This window comes from Cucurbita pepo, chromosome 5 (genome assembly GCF_057944985.1).
Source record: "Cucurbita pepo subsp. pepo isolate OVF chromosome 5, ASM5794498v1, whole genome shotgun sequence".
In the NCBI taxonomy this organism is placed as follows: domain Eukaryota; kingdom Viridiplantae; phylum Streptophyta; class Magnoliopsida; order Cucurbitales; family Cucurbitaceae; genus Cucurbita; species Cucurbita pepo.
This window is the reverse complement of record NC_141802.1, coordinates 4,047,250-4,071,297: the sequence shown is the minus strand read 5'-3', so window position 1 is coordinate 4,071,297 and position 24,048 is coordinate 4,047,250. Positions and strand designations below refer to the sequence as shown.

Here is a 24,048-nt window from a genome sequence, read left to right as displayed (position 1 = left end):
TTTCATTTTTGGGAAAGGAGGATTGTTCGTTAAAATCTATATTAGAAAAGAGCGTGGAGTTAGTCATTAGAGAGCCTGGCGTTGAGGGATCGGAGGATTCGAGGGCACCCAGATGGAGCTGCAACTGTTGAAGGGTCCCAAGGACACAACGGTTACTTGTAATTCTATTTTAAATCACGATAGAGAAGGTCAACATGAACATAGCTCAACTAACATAAACCATATGCCATTTAAACTAATTCGATTTCCGTTATAAACGAGAAAATTGAAATTGTATGGCAGTTTATAGTTCTAAGGCAAAGTTAGACTGGTTTACTTTGCTGAACCATCCTTTTAATATAAGCCATTTCAAAACCCTAAGCCCACACACCTTTAAATGCACTCATTCTGGCTCGGGAAAGGGATACAAAATAAACATGTAATGGGAATGAACATTTCTTATAAAAGTGTAAAAACCTCTCCCTAACAGACGAGTTTTAAAACCGTGAGACTCACGACGATACATAACGAGCCAAAACAAATAATATTTACTAACCGTGGACTTGGACGGTTACATTCCCATTTGGAGAATCCTTCCTTGTTACTACTCTTGTCCATGTCCATATCTTGGAGCGTTCTTTCGAGCTAGCTTGATGGGAGATTCGTTCGTCAACCTCCGAAGCTGATAAATTGTTGACGTTGATAGATATTGTTGTTATTAATTTTATGTTCATATTATTAATGCTTGTCGAAATTGAGTTACAAATCTTAATTAAATATTTAGAAATAAACATTTTACTTTTATTCAAACAAAATGTTGAATAAATTACTCGAGCAACTCGAACGAACCCAACCCTAAAAATCTATGATCGGATTGTGTTAGGTTCATTTTTTTATATATGGATTGTTTAAGTTGAAAAAAATGTAGAATCCGAGTAATTGAGTTGACTTTAAAAAATGTCTTAACCCGACCTAATCCAACTCACGAGTCCGACAAATAGTAGATGTGTAAAGGGAAAAGAATCAAAAGAGGCAAGGAAATGACTTGTTCGTTAAAATATATTATATTTGATAAAATAAAGAATCTAAAATCATAAACAAGAGCACCGTGCAGCACTGTGTAGTTTGGATAGGTTCAAATAAACGAGAACTTTACCGATTCATGAATTTATTATTAATTTTATACCATTATATTATAATTTTTTAAAATATATATTAAAATTGAGTTACGAATCTTAATTAAATATTTAAAAAATAAATTAATAAATGTTTTATTAATAACATTTTATTTAGAGGCAAGGAAATGGCTTACTCTAATTTATATTTACATTCATTGGATAAGGCAAGGGATCTGAAATGATAAACATGGGGCATTGGGCAGCGCCATGCTTCTCCACAGGCCCCTTTCTATCAGCAACCGTCGTCTTCTTCCATGTCTTCCACCGCCCTTCTCTCTCTCCCCTTCACTCTCAGGCCCTATCGCTTCCCCAATTCCTCTCTCTCGCCGCTCCGCCGTGCCACCTCTGTCGCGCCATTTCCAACAGTTGCGGCGGTTCGCTGCGGGTTTAAGCCTGCTTCCAAGAGTAGCAGAGGCAGTTCTACTTCTTTCGCCTATGTCGGGCCTGCTTCGGACCCGAATGTCAGCGAGTCCGACCCGAAACTCGATGACGCCTCCGATTCCCAGGTTCGGGCTCCTGGGGTCTTGTATTGGGGGCTCTTGTGGAAGCTTTTGATTAAGCACAAGCTACGGCTTCTGGTTTCTTCGCTTACTCTTGTTTGCTGCACCACTTGCACTCTTTCCATGCCGTTTTTCTCAGGTAGGAATTGGATTTTATGCTGCTTTTCTTCTTTGATTATGAGACTGTTTGGTTTTGAATCAATTTTAACTCTGGAGTTAATTGATTGTTGTATTAATAAGTGTTGAATCGTACAAGGCTTAATCGAATTATGCCAAATAAATGCCCTTGAAAATGAATTCATTACAGCCACAAAATCAAGCGCTTACAAAAAACTCAACATTCATCTAATTTAAACTAGAAGAATAATACTTCAAATTGCAGAACCCAATTGAATTTTACTCCCCCACCAATTATCCGGTTCAAATTGAACTCCTAAACAAGAAAAGAAGGATAAAATTCACAAAACGTTCTCTAAGGCACGAATGATTCAACAAGATGGTTTTATTTTAATCCTGAATGTTTGTTTCATGGCTTGCTTGTGTAGGTAGATTTTTTGAGGTACTTATAGGTGCAAAACCTGGGTCTTTGTGGAGGCTGCTGAGTACAGTTGGAATTTTATATGCATTGGAGCCAATATTGACGGTCTTGTTCGTCACAAACATGAATTTCATGTGGGAGAAGGTTATGTCAAGATTAAGAGCCCAGATTTTTGGAAGGTTGCTGATTCAGAAGGTAATATCTTATTTTTATCGTGGATTTCAGTGTTGGAGTAGTGTTGTAAATTTAATTTGTCATTATGAATGACCGAATGAGATGAACTCTCTTTAAGTTTGATTTTCATGTAATGGCATCCTGATTTGTTCTCCCTTTTACTTCTCAGGTGGAATTTTTTGACAGATACAAGGTGTGTATGTATAATGAACCACTTATTCATAATCTACTACAGACATTTTTTTCTTCTTATTCCAAATTGGTTGCTGTTACTCCTGATTTCTCCTTGCCCTCCTTTTCTTCTTCATTCTATTTTATATATTCTCATTTCGTTTTCTCTATTGGAAATGTTAGTTTCTCAGTCAAGTTTGATATTTCAATTGGATTGACTTGGATTTTTCCTTTAAGGTTGGTGAAATTACCGGATTGTTAACTTCTGATTTGGGCTCTCTTAAAGATGTGGTGAGTGAGAATGTTTCAAGGGACCGTGGATTCAGAGCGTTCTCTGAGGCAAGCAACTCTTCACCAAGTACAAGTGAGCTTTGTGTTGTCTGCATTTGGCATATAGATTTGCTTCGCTGTTGCTGATTGAAATATTGTTGCAATCCGATTTTTTTTTTCTATCTGGCTCTTGGTATGGTTGGATTTCGTGTCCAATCTTTTATTTACATTCTCCCTTACCTGAAATAACCACGTTGTTGAAAAATATGACTAAGGTTCTAGTTGCTGAATATAGAATGTGGTCGAATAAATTTCCAATTAGGTGAAACTTTACCAAAGTTGCATATTTTGATATATATATATATATATTTTTTCGATCTGCATTATTGATAGTAGAATGTTGTTCTCCTGTGTGTTATTTTGTACAGGTGATTGGAACAATATGTATATTATTTGCATTGTCCCCCCAGCTTGCACCTATTCTTGGTCTTCTGATGTTGAGTGTATCTTTTTCAGTGGGTAAGTTCATCAGTTAATTAGCTTCTTTCTGAGGCTCCCTGCTATTTTTCTTTACAGCATATAGACTAAAACTTCTTTCCTTCATTTCTTCTTTCTTTGAACACATTTTTATACTTGATGAATATAGTAGCCTTTGAAGCCTAGCGTTCTAGTTTGATTGTGTATTCATGTCCAATACTCTTAACAATGGCCATTCATTGCCCTTTGTTTGTTTATGGATATGGTTGTTTATGTGCCTGTGTGTACCTGCTTGGCTGCTTCTATGTGATGCTTTCAGGGAATGTTAAGACGTTATAAATTGTCCGAGAAATTGTGTTTTTCTTTTTGTCTGCTATCACGGTCTTTCTCTATTTCTTGCATCCAATTAGAACATGTCATAAATACAAGTCATTTTCTCCAGAAAATGTAAAGGACGAGCAAGATATAATTATAATAGAAAGGACGAGCAAGATATAATTATAATAGAAAGCTATAGGCTACGCTAATTTGAATGCCTTGTGTTTCTCTATTGCAATGCTGATTTTCATTTATCTGTAGCTGTATACAAGCGTTCTACTATCCCTGTATTTAAAGCTCATGGATTAGCTCAAGCCTCCATGGCTGATTGTGCAACAGAGACATTCTCTGCTATTCGCACTGTGAGTTTAAGATACTCTGCCACTTGTATTATCACTAAATTTGATTTCCCTGACCTATTAGAATTTTTTCTACTGGTCTTGCTGAGATACGAAGATGTTATTACAGGTGAGATCCTTTGGTGGTGAAAAGCGTCAAATGTTCAATTTTGGTCGCCAGGTAAAATATTATTGGGAACTGTAAAGGTTCCTTCAGATAAGTTTTAGAGCCATGTTAGTCTACTGAATTTGTTTATTCATTTTTGGATTTTGGCAGGTTATTGCATATGAGGGTAGTGGCATATCACTTGGGACTTTTAAGTCTCTGAATGAATCCTTAACTAGAGTTGCTGTTTATATTTCGCTTATGTCATTATATTGGCTTGGAGGAGACAAAGTGAAAGCGGTAATTTCCAAATTTGCATACTTTTTTTTATGTGTTTTAATGTATGGATAGAGTGAAATATTGGATTTTTCTTGGAGAGAAGTGTGATAGAGAGAGGAAGATAGATTTTTTTTTTTTTTTTTTTAAAGATAAGAATGTGATTGAAGAAAACCATTCATTCCTTTATAGAGAGAATTGTGATAGAGAGATAAAAAGATTTGTTTTAGAGAAATAGACTTTTTCTCTATCACTTAACGAAATTTTTAATGGAGAGTAATGGAAGGTCCCAAGTTTTACAAGGGTGAGAGTTTAGCTTTTACAATTAAAGCTTATCGGTGCAATTGTAATAGTTCAGTAATGGTTTATGCAATTCGCTTAAATTTATATGGGTTTTAAAATTATTTTCTTAGTATAAGATAGGTAATTGAGTTTTTTTTTTAATGGGGTGTGTTCTCTGTGTTTTACTTTGGATAGTTGGTCATTTTCTTAATTTTGATTTTTGAACTTTATTCATTTGTAACTTTCTATCAATAAATTTTTTGTTTCCTTCTCCAAAATATGTATATTTTTGTTCATCTAATTGATGTTTTTTGTTCATCATATCCAGACCATAGTCAAGACCTTGTTTTTATCTAATCTCTAATTGTTCTTATCATGTCCTTCCAGGGTGAACTTTCTGTAGGAACCATGGCTTCTTTTATTGGATATACTTTCACGTTAACATTTGCTGTGAGTCCTTTAACTGTTTCTCTTTGGTTACCCCTTCTCAATATCTTATTCTTCAGTACTGATGCATATAATGACTTTCAGGTTCAAGGATTGGTAAATACATTTGGAGATCTCCGTCGAACTTTTGCTGCTGTTGAAAGAATTAATACTGTTTTACATGAAGAGGTTGATGAAGCCCTTGCATATGGATTAGAAAAAGAGATGCAACAAAAAGAATTTAAATATAAGTTGTTATTCTCTGGCGATACTGATGAAAATAGTCAGGTGAAAACACAGTACATGTCCGACCTAAAATCTTCTAGCAATGTTATCAATCTTGCTTGGTCTGGTGATATTTGTCTTGAAGGTAAATTCTTGCGGTTCCCAATATTCTCTGTTAAAAGTCTCAAAATCTTTCTCATGCTTTTGTACTCGCAATAAAAATAATGGTAGAAACAGTGATTGTCTATTTACATTTTTGTTTTTTCTAATATTCATGAAGTGCATTATATATCTCTGCTGTGACATTTTGAATCAGTAATTAGACTTTTTAAAGTCATGTTGATACTATAGCTCGTCTCAGTAGGTGAATTTTCTTCAATGTTATTGTTATGTTAACTCTTCATTTTAGAAAGATAAATTTCTTTGGTAATTTAGTACTGTAAAGTTGGGAGGGTGTCCCTGAGGGTACTTGAGATCAGCTGGTCCATACGGTCATAGATACTGGAATAAATAAAACTATTTGTTTTCTAAGTCCCATTCTATGTCTTCTTCAATTTAGGGAAATATATGATGAACTGTTCTTGGTTGTGGTCACATTGAAATGGGAAACTTGCTTTCTCTATGTCAGTTATTTTGGGAAATGATTAATGTGTCAATGTGTGCCCATTTCTTGTCATGCAGATGTGGGCTTTTCGTATCCTTTGAGACCTGACGTTGACATTCTTAGTGATTTGAATTTAACACTTAAATGTGGAACCGTGACGGCACTAGTGGGCCCTAGTGGAGCAGGAAAGAGTACAATAGTACAGCTGTTGGCACGTTTTTATGAGGTAAACTTTCTTGTTATATCAACAAACTTCTGTATGTTATAGATTGGTTAATAATGTGCATATTTTACAGCCAAAGCAAGGGCAAATAAAAGTTTCTGGTGAAGATATTCGTGCATTTGATAAGAGGGAATGGGCTCGGGCTGTTTCAATAGTGAATCAAGTAATATCTTTACCCACTCAAACTCAGATTTAACATTACCATATTACTCACCTTGAATGAATAGCCATGAGACTGATGATGCTTTAAATTTATTATAGATTTCGTCCCCAAATGTTTTGGCTTTCCAGTTCGGCTTTCTTGCTTGAAATGTAGAGGCTTCCTTACCCATGTTTTGAGACTATTATTTTAATCCCATCAGATTTCCGTTACCCTACAAAATCTTGCTTTATTTACTGATCATATTGTATTTTATGTACTTGTGGCAATCAGCAAATTTTTTCCATTCAACATATTAACATCCTATGTTTACCACGTGTTATGTTGTTTGGTTTTCTGTTTTGCTTATAGTGACTGAGATGTAGAAAATTGCATTGGTTGGCAATATGAGAATGTTGAATTATGGTCATAAATGGATCCAATTGAGCATTGTGTGAGGGTATGGTTTAGCTTTTGAGTTCTCTTTTTGTAACTAGATTGGCTTAGTGCCACCCTTGCCTTTATGATAAAAGAGAGTTCATAGATAGAGAGATTGAGGATTGGCTGCTTAGATGTGTAGGTGCATATACTTGGTTTTGCTTGTTCAAGACCATCTAGGATCCTTGCCTCATGGTCCATTCCATGATTTAACCGCCAAGGAGAGGAAATTTCCCTCAGATCTCAAACTAAGTCCTCTCTTGAGAAAGTAAAAGTTTTTGGATGGCCCTTAATTTAGGTAGATCATAGATGTTTGTGCGGAGACATACTCATAACGGGAATCCACATTTTCTCATCTAGGGGCTGATGGTGTTCGTGTTGAAGTGGAAAGCACAGGCCGTTCATTTATTCAGTGCCTTTTTCTGTAGTTATTTTGAAAGAAGTTTTAGTTTATGGATACCACTCCCCAGGAATATGAAGGGTCTTTTTTAATCAAAATGCTTTGTGTTTTACCCTTTCAATGTCAAACGTAAGGTCTTGAAGACCAATACATATTCGCCAATCTTTTGCAAGACATGGCTAGAGAGGAATAGACTGATTTTAGGTGTTTTAAAGGAGTTTGCTGTTATTGGTTGATTCATGGCAAATCTCTAATTTTATTTTGAGAATGCTCTGATGATTACCATTCAAGCTTTAGTTTAATGCACTTAAATGTGTAATATCAACATTGACATACTTAACTTAGTATGGGCTAAAATATATAACCTTTTCCTGCCAAAAGAATTAATTAGATGATGTTCAGGAACCTGTTCTGTTTTCGGTGTCTGTTGGAGAAAATATTGCATATGGACTTCCAGATGATAATGTAACAAAGGATGAGGTGATAAAGGCAGCCAGAGCTGCAAATGCTCATGACTTCATTATTGCACTTCCTCAGGTTTTTTGCCATCTTCTAGTACATTCATGTTTTGTTTTGCTGGATCCTTTGTTGTTATTAACATAGATTGTCTTATTCTTGAAAGGGCTATGACACGCCAGTCGGTGAACGTGGAGGCCTTCTAAGTGGTGGCCAGCGACAGGTATTGTAACAACGCCATCTCGAGAAGTGTGTTGGTCTAAGAAGAGATAGAAACTGACCTTTAAATTATCATTTGTAGAGAATAGCCATTGCAAGAGCTTTGCTTAAGAATGCTCCAATCCTTATACTTGATGAGGTAAATTTCATTGTGATCACATCCCCTATGTTAGCTGCATCTTCTTCCTGCCCTGTTACTAGATACCTCGTGTATAGCTACTTGACTTGGGGATTTTGATACTCGTCTTCTTCGTGTAGGCAACCAGTGCACTGGATGCGGTTAGCGAGCGACTCGTCCAGGATGCTCTAAACCTCTTAATGAAGGGAAGGACGACATTGGTGATTGCACATCGGTTGAGTACAGTTCAAAATGCTCATCAAATTGCATTTTGTTCTGATGGAAAAATTGTAGAGCTGGGTACTCATTTGGAACTATTGGCTCAGAAAGGTCAGTATGCTTCATTAGTTGGCACACAAAGGCTGGCATTTGAGTGAATTTGCTTTGCCATTTAACTGCACACACTACGTCAGAGAGGCTGTAGATTTACGGTATTCAGATAGAATTCCGACAATAAAATTCAATGTAACCACAGAAAAAGAACTATCCTCATACACAATCGATATAATTTTTTGTGTATATGGCATAATTGCTGCTATAATGTAACTGGCAAGTTTGAACAGAGGCAATGTATTATTTTTTCCATCTTTTCAAAGGGATCTTTAATGTCGTTGAAAATTCAAGGATGTTCAATTACAGAATACTTCAATGAATTTTGGTTTAGAATTGTACTCATATATTATAAACTATTTTAGATTTTCAAGATCACTTTTTGAGTATACAAACAAACATGAAGATTTCAGGACTATCTTTTAGTAAACTAAAAGTATTGTTCACCAAAGAAAAAAAAAAAAAACCCAATCTCAACTGAAAGTGTTTTTAGGTTTTTTTTTTTTTTTTTTTAATTTTGAAAGATTGACCAAAAAAAAAGGAAAAAAAAAAAAGAGAATCATTCTTTTAGGCTCTTCTAAAAATTCTCATCCCACTCACCATCTTTTGATGGAGCCTGATGAATCTTCCACTCCAACGCAGTAAAGAATCATTGCAAACCAATACAACAAAGATGGATATCCAATTGATGAATGGGCATTGGTCCGGCTATCAACTAGGCAATCTTTGAAGATACATGAAAATCACAATTTGACTATGATCTTCATTATAGCCAAATGCAGATATCAAAATTTTGAGAGACCAAATTACTTGTTCTATCACAGTGGTTGCTAAGACATTGCACAAAAGAACAGAGTTTCGAAGGAGATGGCACAACAATGAATTTGTTAAAAATTTCAAAAATCAGAAACATGCTGAAAAATTCATCGCATGTGTTGTGCAGCAAAACAAGATGAATGTTTCACAGCTTGCATAAGATAACAAGTCGCTTATTCAGAAGAAACAAGACAACCAAATATCCCAAGGATTTCCAGATTGAAGAAAGGGATTGATAGACAAATTACTTAGGACTTGGTTGGTTGCCATGACTGGTATCGAGTCCAATCTCTCTGTCCAGGATTAAGAGCATGTCCTTTGGAATGGTAGATAAGTTCTTCACCTTCGCCAGAGAAATTTTCCTTATGTTCTATTCCATACCTGCTGGGTTTCAGCATCAGAAGCTGCAAAATATTTTTCATATCAACCACAACATCGCAAGGTGAAAAAAAAAACTCCTCCTATTTTATTATTAGGCTAAAGAAACCATATGGTCTATAATAATTTATATAACTCTTAATTTCTTCTTGAAAGATTAGGTTTTGCTATATATAAATTTGTTAAAGGTAAACTCATGTATCATTAAATTACTGTTTTACTTGGACACATGGGCATGCCACATGAAAGAAAGAAATTTTGTTGATTGGAAGATTTGAATTTTATGTGTCGAAGTGACATCCAAGTAGTACGTCCATGTGTATTTTTAAAATGATATATCAACTTATAATCAACAAATTATTATAGGACCTAATTGAGGTTTTTTTAATACATTGCGAGCAGAATTGAAATTTTTTAAAAGAAGACGATTGAAATTACTAAAAGGCTAAGGTTTGTTTTATACATATAGCCTTATCATTGTTATTATTATGGATAGGGGAATTACCTCGTCTCCTGTCTGATCAGTAATGTAGTGGAGCCAGCCATGCCATTCGGGTGGCACCTGAGAAGCATTATATCGACCCTTCTCTGCATATTCAACCCACCTGTGTCTTCCTACAGAAATGGCAAATTCGCTAGCTCAGATTTCCCCAAAATAAAAAAGAGAAGGCTAAAGAACACTTCCAGTGATAAAAATTGTATTAAGAGTTCTAATAATGTTCACAAATTCTTTCGTAAACATGAAACAAGCCTGTGTGAATTTGATGGACAATATATAAAATGCGTCATCCTCATCCTACATATTTCAAACTTCCTTTCTTGCTTTTACTTTTGAGGGTTCCAGTAAGATTTTCTTGGATTCTTATCAGCTAGATATTATTAGCAGGAATTGGGTTTTTTTTTTCCCAAAGTAACTAAGCATTTATTGAGAGGAGAAAGAATTTTCAAGGGCATACAAACAAAAGGACTGCAAAAGGAGTTCAACTAACAACTAGAACGGACTCCAATCCAAAATGCTTCCCCAAGTTGATAATTACAAAAGGACTGATTTACAGACGACCATAATGACGCATTAAGGCTCACAGCCCTCCACACCTCTTCCAAAGCCCTCTCCATCTCTAAAACCTACTCGTCTCGAGCCACACCCTTACAGAATAGCAAAAGAACAAGCTTGCCACAAGACTCTTCTATCACGAAAGCAAGAGTTCACCAAAATCTCCTCCAAAACGTGAAGCGACAATCCCCTTTTACGTAGCACAGGACTTGGGGAGTTTTGAACAGCAAAAACTAGTTATATGTAATGCAAGGGAATGTAGACCTACTGCATGAGTTTGTAACAAGATATATAATCAATCTGTTTGAATTAACAATGTTCAATATGATGGCAAAGTTTTTAAAAGAAAAGAGTAAAAATTTTAAACAATTAAACATTCCTTCTCTGCATATAAAATATTTATCGTTTAAACATTCCTGCAACTTAATCTACCAGACAAAAGATAAACCTAACATGGTAAGTTTCTTAAGCAATGGTTTATGTATCTTAACCTTGACCCAGAGAAAATAGGTATAGGTAGTAACATCGTGAAACTCCAATGAAAACAAATTAGACAGAAAAAAAATACCATATTGAGTCTCTTCATCGAGCTTCTGGTAATATTTATTGCCAAACTTATCAACACCCACAAGTGTCGCACCAATGTTGTGAATTTTGGTTTGCCTGAATAAGCAAAATAAACAGAATAAGTGATGATTAAGATTGCCTCTCTAAACCAAATAAAATGCATAGTTTGCAAGGAAAGGAAATTATTCAGTGTATGAATGAGACCCCCAAAAATAAAGGCTGGCGTCAATTAAAGTGCAAAGTTATATTGTGGATGGATAATTCCAAGAAGTATCATGAAAATCATAAAATAATTGCACAAATCATTTGAATCAAGGAACAAACTGCAGTACATGGTTTAGTTAATTGATAATACAGTTTTTAGTAGCTCAAGACTTAAATATAACATTTGTGTATTTACATTCATTTAAAAAACATTAGATATTAATATTGTGGAAATTTTAAGGAATAGAAAAAGCTTAGACAAGAGAGAAAAGGCACGCACAAGAAGAGAAACACAAAATACAAATGAGAGAATTGGTTTAATATACAGCAATTTAGATTGAAAAACATAACCTGTAAGCATTTTCAGACCTACATTATAAGTGGAATGAACTGACCAGTGACCGTTTAGCAAGTCTGTACATCATATTCTCTTTCTTGAGTATATTAGCATAATATATTATTTTGGAAGACCATTGTGATTTCAGTTATCACAATACCTCCCGAATGACCCACTGAAGCATTGTATAAGAACTTTCATTTTTGTTCTTTTTCTTTTCTCCCCCCACTATGGTCTTAAAAGGTAGTGCCAAATTAATCATAGTTTTCTGAAGAGGGGGCTGATCCCAGTGGAGGAAGTCACCAACTAAATGGGAAAGAGATCGCTTTACTGGTTGGAAAAGGGTGGTCTTCGAATTAGTAACCTAAAAAATGACTCATCTGGCAAAATGAATTTGGAGATTTCTTAAGGAGGATGATATTCTTTGACACAAGCTTATAGTGAGTGATCATGGTCGGCACAATCTAGGTCATCCACGAACTAGCACAGACAGTATGTGAAAGAAGGCGACAACGACTTTTCTAAACAGGTACGTGCGTGTGTGGAGGGAAGAGAGGATGTTAATCATAAATCATTTCAAAGGAAAGCTCAATATTATGGAAATTTAACTTACAATAGGTTTCCATCGGGTAAGCATTTCCTGCAACATTAAACAAAAATGGTTAGCGCAATCCAATTTTCAATATTGCTTTAGAAACAGAGACGATATTGAACAGTGAAAACCAAGTACATAGAGAGGTGGAAAAACATCTAGCACATTCCATGGCGATACAAATTCTACGAAAGCAATCACAAGTAGCTACCTCTAAGAGCGTAGAGAGAGTATATAATCAACAAAATTTGCATTTCTCACGCAGCTATTGGCGTCTGAAACATCCAATGTAAGGAAAGAAATACCCATACTGATTGAACACTAAAACAACCCTTTCCAGAACAATCAGAGAAACACCAACACATCACATTGATTAAGCATAACAGAAACAAATGGCACGAATTCGTATTCAAACTTGACAATTATTCTAAAGTAACAAACCCTAAGATTCCTCAAGAGATTTGATTTAAAAAAAAAAAAACCACGGATCAAAAAGAAAAATAGGGCAGGAAAATAATACAAGTAGCCTTCTTCCTTGAGCTCTCTCCAGAAACTGCCGATCCCTTTATCTTTGATCGACTTCACAATCCCCCGCACCACCGACGCCATTTCTCTACCTCGGAGTTCCGGCGCTTTCGACTCTCGATTTTCGTTTTCTATTCAGCTTCAGCAAGCAGGTGCCTTGATTCCGCTCCCAGATCGAACGAAGATGTACGTGGATGATGACGTGGTTTGCGATATGGGAATTTTTGGGTAAAACCGTAAATACCAAAAGTTACTGCCAATATAATAATAGTAAATCCATTTTTAACATTTACCCTCAACAAGTTAATCACGTTTTCAATCGTTACACGTAATGCATAAAAATGAATGACGTGGCCACCTCCCTCTGGTTGGGAAAGACCGTACAGCAATTGAACACGTTGATTACGAACTGGCCAATACCCACGTTGACAGAGAGATATATCTACGTGGATTAAATTATAATTATAATTTTTAAAATTTTAATATTTAATATTCTAATTTTATTTTTGTAAATAGTTTACACTATTCACAAGTTTTATCAATATTTTCATATAATTAATTATTCTTTATTTTAATTTATTTAAAAGGGCCATACAAATTATGGTTAATTTTAGTATAATTTAATTAATAAAAGCTAATAATTATTAAAGAAAGTATTTATTTATGTTGGATTTGAATAAAAAAAATAATAATTTAATGGCGTAGGGATTTCGAAGGATTTTTTTAATTAATTCCAACTAGGCAAAAAATAAGTGCCACGAAAGCGACCTCGCTGGCGCTTTCGAGCTCCCGAAGAAAATCTCTCGTCGAAAGAATCGTCGATGTGTTCTTCTCTTCCTCACCTCAAATTCACTGCGCGGCTTAAATTTGCAGAACCCATTTCCGTCCGCCATTGTCTTGTCTTGAAGATTTTTCCGCCGCTTCTACGTAATGCAACGGTTTCCTCACGTTTTCTTGTTTCAACTTCGATTGATTTCTTCTCTTTGAGTGTTTTTCTCTTCGATTTTGAGCGTTGGTGCGATGAATGCGCCAACGTCGATTCCGTTGTTTCGCCAGAATCACACGGCGGTAACTGTTTCTTTCCAGCAGTTTGTTCAGACTGTTAATGACGCTAATCATCCCAGTGGAGCGCAGAAGAGGGTTCGTGTTGTCAAAAGTAAGAAGAATGTGAAGAAACCCAATATTCTCGAGGTTTCTTCTCCGTCTACTGCTAATCGATCTGCTGGTGCTAGAATCAGCATCAGTACCAGTGGTTCAGTCGGTTCGGAGACGAAGGCGCGACCGAAGCGGTCGCCTCTGGGTGAACAGGAAGGGAAGAAGAAGAGTGATCGGGCGGTTAACTTGCATGGTATCTATCAGAACGGGGATCCTCTAGGGCGGAGGGAGCTGGGGAAGAGTGTAGTTCAGTGGATTGGGCAGGCCATGCAAGCAATGGCCTCTGATTTCGCTTCTGCGGACGTCAACGGAGATTTCTCCGAGCTCCGGCAGCAGATGGGACCGGGGCTTACTTTTGTGATTCAAGCCCAACCGTATCTGAATGCGGTGCCTATGCCTCTTGGACTTGAAGCCGTCTGTTTGAAAGCTTCTACTCACTATCCCACTCTCTTTGACCATTTCCAGAGGGAACTCAGGGATGCCCTCCAAGATCTCCAAAGCAAGTCGCTGATTCTAGATTGGCGCGAAACTCAATCATGGAAGCTCCTCAAGGAGCTTGCTAATTCAGGTTTCTTCTCTTACTCCCAAGTAATATCTGTACCAAGTTACATATCATTTCTTGCAAGAAAATGATGCTTTTTAATCTGTTTTAGTAGACTTCTTTTTTATCTCTAAGTGTTTCCTTGAAGTAAAGAATTAAATTGAATTCTATTGGAACACTAAGTAACCATCTAACAAGATTTTACTTTTCGTTATCAAATCATTTTGAAATATAAGTTACGAATTTCAAATCCTGTGTTTCTAATGGATGCATAAAAAGATATATATATATATATATATATATATATATATATATATATATATATATATATATATATATATATTTTGTTCGATTAGGAACAAATTGCTTGACTGGGAACTGACATGGTGCATTTGCAGCTCAGCATAAAGCTATAGCACGTAAGATAAGCCAGCCGAAGGCTGTCCAAGGTGCTTTAGGGATGGACCTGGAGAAGGCCAAGGCTTTACAGAGCAGGATTGATGAGTTTGTAAACCGCATGTCTGAGTTACTTCGCATTGAGAGAGATTCCGAATTGGAGTTTACACAAGAGGAGTTGAATGCGGTCCCTACACCAGATGAGGGTTCGGATAATTCTAAACCCATTGAGTTCTTAGTCAGTCATGGCCAAGCACAGCAAGAACTCTGTGACACGATATGCAATTTGAATGCAGTTAGCACGTTTACAGGTCCATCTAATGATTTCATTTTATAAGAGCGATTCAATCAATTATTTTTCTTCAGATTCTGAACTCAGCTCAACTTCAATATTTATTCTCTAAAGTTCGAGAGAAGTCCTTAATCGTATGATCAACTTTTATTGGTATTCAGGATTAGGGGGGATGCATTTAGTCTTATTCAGAGTTGAAGGAAACCATAGATTACCACCTACAACCCTTTCGCCGGGAGATATGGTTTGTGTGAGGGTTTGCGATAGCAGGGGTGCTGGTGCAACTTCTTGCATGCAAGGGTTTGTGAACAATCTGGGGGATGATGGGTGCAGCATCACTGTTGCTCTAGAATCTCGTCATGGTGACCCTACCTTTTCAAAGCTCTTTGGAAAGTCCGTGCGTATTGATCGTATTCCAGGGTTAGCTGACACTCTCACTTATGAGGTACTAGGTGAATGTTTGTAGCTTGATTCAATAAATATACTTGTCCTGCATTGTTATCTTCAATTTTTCTCCATGGGATTATATTCAAGGAAAACTGCTATGTCTGAACCAAGTATCGATTCATTTACAGCGCAATTGTGAAGCCTTAATGTTGCTTCAGAAAAATGGTTTGCGAAAGAAAAATCCTTCTTCTGCTGTAGTGGCTACATTATTTGGCGATGAAGAAGACGTCAAGTGGATGGAAGATAATAACTTAATAGATCTAGCTCATACCAACCTGAATGACATAGTGCTCAATGGAGATTTTGATGATTCACAAAAAGGAGCAATTTCGTTTGCTTTGAATAAAAAGCGGCCGATATTGATAATCCAAGGGCCACCTGGCACTGGAAAGACAGGTCTGCTAAAGGAGCTTATTGCACTTGCTGTTCAACAAGGTGAAAGGGTGCTTGTAACAGCACCTACTAATGCAGCTGTTGACAACATGGTTGAAAAACTCTCAAACATTGGGATAAACATCGTTAGGGTAGGAAATCCGGCACGGATATCTTCAAGTGTTGCATCCAAGTCCTTGGCTGAAATTGTCAACACTAAACTTGCAAGTTTTAGAACAGATATTGAAAGGAAGAAGGCAGACCTAAGGAAAGACTTGAGACACTGTTTAAAGGACGATTCATTGGCTGCTGGCATACGCCAGCTTCTGAAGCAGCTTGGGAAGACATTAAAAAAGAAAGAGAAGGAAACTGTGAAGGAAGTACTTTCAAATGCCCAAGTTGTTCTTGCTACCAACACTGGAGCGGCTGATCCTTTAATTCGGACGCTGGAGAAATTTGATCTAGTTGTTATAGATGAGGCAGGTCAGGCAATTGAGCCAGCTTGCTGGATTCCAATATTACAGGGACACCGTTGTATTCTTGCAGGCGATCAATGCCAACTTGCTCCTGTGATTTTGTCTAGAAAAGCCCTGGAAGGTGGTCTTGGAGTATCATTGCTGGAGCGGGCTTCAACCTTGCATCAGGGGGCTTTAACCAAAATGTTAACAATACAATACCGGATGAATGACGCAATAGCTAGTTGGGCTTCAAAGGAAATGTATGGTGGAATGTTGAAGTCCTCACCAACAGTCTCTTCTCATCTTCTTGTAAACTCTCCGTTTGTCAAGGTACCATTCTCCAAAATTACTGTCGGTAGTGTACTTTGGCATTCCAATCTAGACATGCATGTTGGGGAGGTTATTATTTATTAAGTTATATTTCTAAGAACATGAAGATCTTTTGACTTACCATTTTGATACTAGTTCCCTTACAGTAACCTGTATGAAATTGAGGTTACATTGCAGAGTCTATTTTGACTCAACGTTGATAAATTTAGTTCTAAAAATGAGTCCAAAGCCTTCAAAGTAATGGATAGGTCTGTGAGAAGCTTCTAATGGTAAGCTTCTTTATTTATGCAGCCAACATGGATAACCCAGTGTCCCTTGCTGTTGCTTGACACTAGAATGCCATATGGAAGTTTGTCAGTTGGTTGTGAAGAGCACTTAGATCGAGCTGGTACAGGCTCATTATACAATGAAGGCGAGGCAGATATTGTCGTGCAACATGTCTGCTCATTGATTTATTCTGGTAAGTGTTCTTTATATGTCAATATCGATAATGTTATGTGATAGTGTCTATTATAAGTAGATTAGGGAAGCAAATGACAAACATAGATGTATGGTGAATGTTAGTGGGGATACTGAAAAGATTGAATCTCTCTAAGCTTTCGATTTTTTTTTTTTTTTTTTTTTTTTTTTTTTTTTTTTTTTTTTTTTTTTTTTTTTTTGTAGTGAAGATAGGCTATTTTTGATATTCTCCAATTTGTACGCATCTTGACTACCTTCACCAGACAACAGCTTGACCCTACTATAGTTTGTTGACATGGAGACATGTAGGATATTAGATCCTAGGTAGATGACCACCATGGATCGAACTAATTCCTTCTTATTTTCTCAAGGCCCTTATAGGCACTAGGTGAACCCATGATGGTTGATTTTCTCTATGATGTTGATGGGGAAGATTGTTGTTTGAGAAATGATTCATTTTTTGACACTGAAAATATAAACGATGTACATCTAAAGGATGTGCATGAAGTAGCATCTGAAGAATGGAAACTAATTGTAGATTCAACTCTAATACAAAATTTGTTTCATATAAACAAAATCAGGTCAAGTTTTAAAAATGTCAGTTTAGGACCCGTATGATTTGTCACTCAAAACTGTATGATTGACAACATAGAAAACAAAGGAATGAAGCATTGGAAAACTAATAAAATCTTGAAATATATTTTGTGAGAACATCCTATATTCTTTCTCCAACGAAAGAGTAATTATGATAAGAAATGACATGTCCAAAACAAAGGGGTACAAAATGGAGAGATGAGATCTAACTCCAAAGCTTGCCATGGTTGGCTTACAAAATGGCGTTCTATTTTGTAATAACTGGAGCTGGTTAATAAAAAAAAAAGTCTAGATGTCAAAAAACAGAAATATAAAAGGAAAAGAAATGAAAGGAAGAATGGGAAATGCCTAACATAGCCACAAATAAATTATAGGATGGCCAAAACTTCTGTTCCTTTCACCCATATAACCCAAGTAATAGCCATAGCTTGGTTAGCAAAAACAATCTTAGCTTTTGCTTTGAATTTATGTTGGAAGATTAGGTGGGTAAGAATAATTTAAAAAGCGCTAGGTGTTATTCATTTATAATTATTTATTGGTATGCCTGTGTATATTTTTTCATGTTTCTCAATGAAAGTTCGGCTTCTTATTAAAAATAATAATAATTAAAGAGCTGGTTAAATAGCCTTTACAGTTAAATTTGTCTAGATTCTTATCCAAAAATGGAAGATGGTGAAAATAGGTTACTCTATCCTGCTAGTGAGAGTTCAACTGAGAAATACATAATCTTAGATTTCATTATAATTGAAGTAAGAAGGGCATTAGTTCAGATACAAGAATACCGTCAGATTTCTCTTTCACCCATATCCATGGATTGATTTTGTGCCATGGCTTAGAGACCAATGAAAAAAATTAAATTAATTGGAATCTTGAGCTAGGGTAGAAATGTAAGGGCAATATGTATCTGCGACTTGTTGAGGAGTTAATAGAACGTGAAATTAACAAGGAGACTATCAGATTCTTCTTTCCAGCCTTTATTAAGGAGGAACAATCCAATATCATAAGGAGAGATGGCCATTCTACAATTTATCAAATATTTAGATTGAATACCTGCCCAATCCTTTTGATCTCATTGATAATCAATAATGGTTTCCAGCTAAGAAACCCTAGGGATTTTGGGGTTGAATGATGTATCACAGATTTGCATTCGTAAAACTTCCCAAAATTTGCTCTCTTCACTGAAGTAGTCCTGCAGTCAGCAACGGTGGATCATGAACTTCTGAAGTTGATTTTAGTTAAGTGACTGGTGTTTTGATCAAAGGGCAGGAAAACTATTAGACTCTTTAGATATTTAATCCTCATAGCTGCCAAGCTTCCATTAGAAATCCGGCATATGCTTGGAGAAGGATACCATGCAGTTTATCTTATTCAAAAGCAACTGGAGGTGGAGCAATGAATACTTGTGAGGTCTAGTATGAAGATGCCATTGAACTAACAAGTTGGGCTGAGAAGCTAATCACTTTAGTTTAAGTAGCAAACTCCCTGCCGTTGGATCAAGTAGTCAAATTTCCTTAAAAAGAGACACATTACGGAAGGGACTTCAATGAGTCCAGTTAATACTCTCATACTTCTGGTACTAGCTTTGTCATAAGATTTCTTGAGGTTAATCTTAGTAATCTTACAATGAGGTATATTTATTGTCATCTTTTTTTTTTTTTTTTTTTTTTTAAATCATTTTAACTTTAACTAAATCGATTTTTTTTTTTTTATTGGTTACCTTGGCTTTTCTTGGGTTGATGTCTCTCCCCTCGTGTTGTTTGTATAAACCCTTTTTATTAATAAGAACTGAATGAGTTTGTTTCTTATCTTATAAAATATCATTTACATTAAAAACTATGAAATAGAGAACCCCAAGATCCTCAATTTCCCTCAAGGATTAATTACTAAAGTTTGGTGTATATGTAGCAATCCTCCGATATTTGAATACCTGCAATCCTTGTATGAAGTTTGGTGTATATATAAGGATAACTTTAGCTTGGTCCCTTGGATGTACTTTTCTGTGATTTAATTGATACAATCATGGAAGATATGTTATTGAAATTATCTGTTACAGGTGTCAGTCCAAGAGCAATTGCAGTCCAGTCTCCTTATGTTGCTCAGGTACAGCTATTGAGGAACAGGCTTGATGAAATTCCTGAAGCTGCTGGCATTGAGGTAGCGACTATTGATAGCTTCCAAGGCCGAGAGGCAGATGCAGTAATCATATCAATGGTAAGATACATATGATTTGCAACACGTTTTTTTTCCTGACTGGGTGTGAATTACACGTCTACACCCTGATACACCTACATGGGCATTTTATTGATCTTTTCTCTCTTCCACTTATTAATTGACACTGATATAATTGGAATGCTAGCTCTGGCTGACTCATTTTATCCACATTATTTGAGACTGCTACATGTATCTTCTTCAAGGCAGAACCATTCTCAGTACTGAGAATTTCCTTTTTAAAAAAAGAACCATATGTACCTGAGTGGGCTTATTACATGTTTTCCAACAATCGTGGCTTTAAAACATTTTCTGGAGAACCTATAGGATATTGTTACCTTCCCTTTATCTTCTTGCCCAATATCCAACCGTTGTACTAGTTCCATTTGTTGGTTGCAAATAATTCTAGCCTCTTCTCTGTATGAGCCACTATTGGTGTGAATGTTCTCAATTCACTACATAATAGGCTTAGACCAAGTCTAAAGTGAGATCAGGCAAATGAATTAAGGCAGATACAATAGTTTCCATTTTCGGGACAGGCTTTGCTGCTAGTATTATATTGGTGAATTAACTTTGAGAGGATAAAGGATATTCATGTGCGTGAGCTAATCAATTTTCTGGTGTTTCATTGTAGCATCCTTATTTCTGCCTAGATTTTTATCTTCGACCCATTGACAAACTCTCCAAAAAAGCATTCAATTTATGTTGTCGACATCCTCGTACCATCACAGTTGTCCAATGGGCGTGGAATATTTCACATAATGTTCCCTCCCATGCAGTCTAAACTGACTCAAAAGTTGGTGATGTAGATCCACCTAGCTTCAGAATGGTCTTTCGCCTTCCTCATGAAAGCAGAACACTTCTCCTTGCAGCAATTGTTATTGCATCAATCATCTTTACCTCTTTTTGCCTAGAATTACCTCTCTGCTCTAAACAGATAAACACCTGGCTCTTCTCCATTAAACATTCACGCTCCAATCAACTGATCAGTTATCCACCAATTCTCTCATCAGCTGTAACCATCTCCTTCGCTTCAGCAGACGTTTGTTCAATAGGAGCTTTTCCTCTGTCTTCTTGTCTCGGTGTAGCTTCTCTTACCAATTTTGAATTGTGTGGCGTCTTCATTTATTTCATCACAACTGCCATGTGCTTCTCATCATCAGGCTCTAATGCATTCATCCCTAATAGTTTCGTCTGGGTCCTAATGGCACTAGAGATTTTCTCTTGTATTTTTTATTTTTGAAAAGCTTTTCTCCCATTGCCTGGGTTCTGCTCTCCATCTTATTTAAGGAATTCAAAATTTTGATACCACTACAGTAAGTAGTGGTTTTGTCAATTACCCAAAACTGCTCTTTACTCTTCCTTTCAAAGCTGTTTTACACACTCTCATTCTAGTTAGTCACATGGGTCCAGCATTATATTTGCTGTAACTACTTTCCGTTTCTATCTCCTATTTCCCTTTACCTAGCACTTCCTTAGATCTCATCTAAAGAGTAGACAATCTTCCATTACCTTTGTGTATAGAGCTATCAAAATTCTATGCCACTGCTTGATCTAAATGATGAGCTATTCGTGACTGCTGGAAAGTAAAAAACCTCAAGCAGAAGCTGCATTAAAGAAAAAAATTGTTTGATTGGAGTTTAAAAAATTGTTAGCTCCAACTGCTAAGCTAAAGGATATTTGTTTGATCGTATATTGTAACTGTATGGAGGCTTCTCCACGCTTGCAGGATGGTTCTGCCCTATCATTCTTTTCACAAAATCATGTTTATGGCAAAAATCTGTCTTGATTTGAATTTTTATGAAGGGTCATATATGGAGCCTTCAAGGTGTCAATAGTGCTTTTACAATGGAAAGTTTTTATAATGTTCTTTGCATATTCTAACAGGTAAGGTCAAACAATCTTGGAGCTGTTGGATTTTTAGGAGACAGTCGACGGATGAACGTGGCCATAACTAGGGCAAGAAAACACATAGCACTGGTATGTGATAGCTCGACGATTTGTCAAAATACGTTCTTGGCAAGGCTATTACGTCATATTCGTTATTTTGGAAGAGTCAAGCATGCAGAACCAGGTAATTTTGGAGGATCTGGTCTTGGAATGAATCCAATGTTGCCATCCATTAATTAGCATTGCGTGACCATTGAACTTTGCTTTCAAGCGAAGGAAAGAAAAATTGTGTTCCATACTTGATTATTGTACAGCATTCCTTTTGCCTTAGGAAAGAAAATCACCCAAAACTATTGGTAACTTGTATATAAATTTTGAAAGTATAGTGATGATACATTTTTACATGAACATTGTTTAATCTCATCATGATATTCAGAAATGAGTCAATGCATTGATCCAAGTGGTCGTTTGTTTGAAGGAATTTTGTAGAGTTGGATTTTTTTAAACGAATTTTGTATGATAACATTTAACCCCATGTATTTGGAGCTAGGTGAGTAAATTTAATTTGACGAATTAAGCCATGAACTTATGTAATAGGTGAAAATGAAATTCTTCTTAGTTTAGTTTGTACTTTCTAAAAGATTTGTGGTCACTTCTCGTCGTCAGTTATCATTTGTGGTCAGTTGTCATTTCTTGGCACGGCTTGTGTCATTTTGTAACTTGATTTTGAGTATTCCATTACTTGAGTTGTGGAAACTAAAACTGACTCTTAATTCAACTTAGCAGAAACTTGCTAAAAACAAGATGAAGTGTTGCTTTTCACTCAACTTTGGTCGTGCATAGGTAAATGATGTTGAACTAATTCCATTTCATGGAATGATCATGTTCCATTACTTGAGTTGTGCAATTTGTTATTATAAATCTGGTGATGAATGTTGGATGTTGCAACCTGTGTCGACAACGATGACAAGTGACGGCAGAGATCGTTACAGCATGCAACGATGGAGGTTGCTGTTCTGTTTCACGGTCATATTTGTCTAAAGTGCGTTGCCTGTGGCTCTACGTCAGATGCCATGGTCATGCTTGTCTAGGGCGCATTGGGCGTGTTGTACATGACCACATGCCCGTTCCAAACTCATTTTACTTGCTTTTAGGTTATAGGTAGACCTTTGCTATTATTGTGTCAATAGGGTGTATGTCCGGTCACCAAAATCATATCTACACCCGTCAAGGCTAAAATGCCTTAAAATTTACTATAGGGGATGTGACTCTTGTCAATTGTTCGTACCCAGGTTATTGGAAATCAAAGTTATTCTTGCTTACTCATTTTAGCTTATAACTTTCTTTAAAATTGTTGTCAACGTATTTTCTTACTCATGTTTTTTTAAAACATTTCCCTCAAACGTGACCGAATGCTCGAACATATGCCAATATTATCCGCAAAGTCTAAATTCCACATGACTGATTTGTTCGTTGGATTAAAGCAATTGTCACACCCGCTACCACAAGAGTGCGATTGTGACACTATGCGCGCTACGACAACATGCTGCAAAGCTTGGCAGTGAAAGATAGAGAGAGGAAGGAACAAAACCTACGGAGACAGAGAGGGAGAGATGGAAAGGCATTTGGCTAAAGGAAATCAAATAGTGTTAGGGGTATGTGTATTCCCTTGATTTAATTTCTTTTTTTTTTTTTTTTTTTAGTTTTCTAAAAATAAGAATCAAGATTTCCCACGCAACATGCACTCTTCAGCCTAATAATGAAATTAAAATTGTGATTGGGATTTTTTCATAAAAAAAAAAAAAAAAAAAAGTCTAGCAAGTGGCCATGGAATCCACTGAAGTGAATGGTTATTTAAATTTTTAGAGTTCTGTATAATTTGTATTTGAAACTTTCTTTGAATATTTGTAAGGTATTCAAAACTATATATGCTAATCACAATCTAGTTTAGAATTGTTGTTCCAAAAACTTTATGGTTGAACAAAAAAAAAAAAAAAAAAAAAAAAAAAAAAGACAATAAATTCAGTGTGGAGGGTGAGAGGAGGGTAAAAATATGATCACAGGCTGAGCGTTGGACTTCCAATTTATCTTGTCTCTTTTGTCAGGTACTTTCTTAGATGACGAAAGTACCTGACAAAAACAAACCAGTGACTATCAATATCAGTTAAAAAGAAGATGACATGCAAAGGATTCTTATTTTGATATCATGTTAAACAGCATTAGCTTCTATCTTATGGAAGATTGATTT

General features: G+C 36.2%; 3 protein-coding genes across 4 annotated transcripts; 2 read left to right on the top strand and 1 right to left on the bottom strand.

The window, feature by feature from the left end:
* Positions 1-1,320: 1,320 nt before the first annotated feature.
* Positions 1,321-8,443, top strand: ABCB28 (non-intrinsic ABC protein 8). Of its 2 annotated transcripts, none has more exons than XM_023677858.2 (16): positions 1,321-1,796; positions 2,203-2,390; positions 2,539-2,562; positions 2,778-2,879; positions 3,239-3,329; positions 3,867-3,967; positions 4,074-4,124; positions 4,221-4,349; positions 4,995-5,057; positions 5,139-5,403; positions 5,940-6,088; positions 6,159-6,248; positions 7,465-7,599; positions 7,685-7,741; positions 7,820-7,876; positions 7,996-8,443. In XM_023677858.2, exons 1-16 carry the CDS (start codon positions 1,412-1,414, stop codon positions 8,230-8,232), a joined length of 2,124 nt encoding a protein of 707 aa, XP_023533626.2. In that variant the 5' UTR covers positions 1,321-1,411; the 3' UTR covers positions 8,233-8,443. The 2 variants fall into 2 exon arrangements, with proteins under 2 accessions (XP_023533626.2, XP_023533627.1); XM_023677859.2 differs by having other exon boundaries at positions 1,659-1,796; positions 2,207-2,390.
* A 610-nt stretch (positions 8,444-9,053) lies between these two features.
* LOC111796222 (putative NADH dehydrogenase [ubiquinone] 1 alpha subcomplex subunit 12) lies at positions 9,054-12,843 on the bottom strand. Its single transcript, XM_023678979.2, has 5 exons — positions 12,654-12,843; positions 12,155-12,181; positions 11,002-11,096; positions 9,885-9,994; positions 9,054-9,405 (listed from the first exon to the last, which is right to left on the bottom strand). Exons 1-5 carry the CDS (start codon positions 12,740-12,742, stop codon positions 9,250-9,252), a joined length of 477 nt encoding a protein of 158 aa, XP_023534747.1. The 5' UTR covers positions 12,743-12,843; the 3' UTR covers positions 9,054-9,249.
* Positions 12,844-13,419: 576 nt separating this feature from the next.
* On the top strand, positions 13,420-22,239 carry LOC111795652 (DNA polymerase alpha-associated DNA helicase A). The gene is made up of 7 exons (XM_023678195.2): positions 13,420-14,381; positions 14,753-15,061; positions 15,204-15,487; positions 15,618-16,649; positions 16,941-17,109; positions 19,756-19,913; positions 21,798-22,239. The coding sequence occupies exons 1-7, from the start codon at positions 13,679-13,681 to the stop codon at positions 22,038-22,040; spliced, it is 2,898 nt and encodes a 965-aa protein (XP_023533963.2). The 5' UTR covers positions 13,420-13,678; the 3' UTR covers positions 22,041-22,239.
* Positions 22,240-24,048: the final 1,809 nt, after the last annotated feature.

Bases quoted from the DNA above. Each gene is read 5' to 3' on its own strand.
- ABCB28 (XM_023677858.2), top strand. From the start codon at position 1,412: ATGTCTTCCACCGCCCTTCTCTCTCTCCCCTTCACTCTCAGGCCCTAT. The intron at 2,391-2,538 runs GTAATATCTTAT...TTTACTTCTCAG, and splicing joins GAAGGTTGCTGATTCAGAAG to GTGGAATTTTTTGACAGATA. The intron at 7,877-7,995 runs GTAAATTTCATT...TTCTTCGTGTAG, and splicing joins CAATCCTTATACTTGATGAG to GCAACCAGTGCACTGGATGC.
- LOC111796222 (XM_023678979.2), bottom strand. From the start codon at position 12,742: ATGGCGTCGGTGGTGCGGGGGATTGTGAAGTCGATCAAAGATAAAGGG. The intron at 12,182-12,653 runs GTATTATTTTCC...TTAATGTTGCAG, and splicing joins CTCAAGGAAGAAGGCTACTT to GAAATGCTTACCCGATGGAA. The intron at 9,406-9,884 runs GTAATTCCCCTA...AATATTTTGCAG, and splicing joins CTGATCAGACAGGAGACGAG to CTTCTGATGCTGAAACCCAG.
- LOC111795652 (XM_023678195.2), top strand. From the start codon at position 13,679: ATGAATGCGCCAACGTCGATTCCGTTGTTTCGCCAGAATCACACGGCG. The intron at 15,062-15,203 runs GTCCATCTAATG...ATTGGTATTCAG, and splicing joins TGCAGTTAGCACGTTTACAG to GATTAGGGGGGATGCATTTA. The intron at 19,914-21,797 runs GTAAGATACATA...ATATTCTAACAG, and splicing joins ATGCAGTAATCATATCAATG to GTAAGGTCAAACAATCTTGG.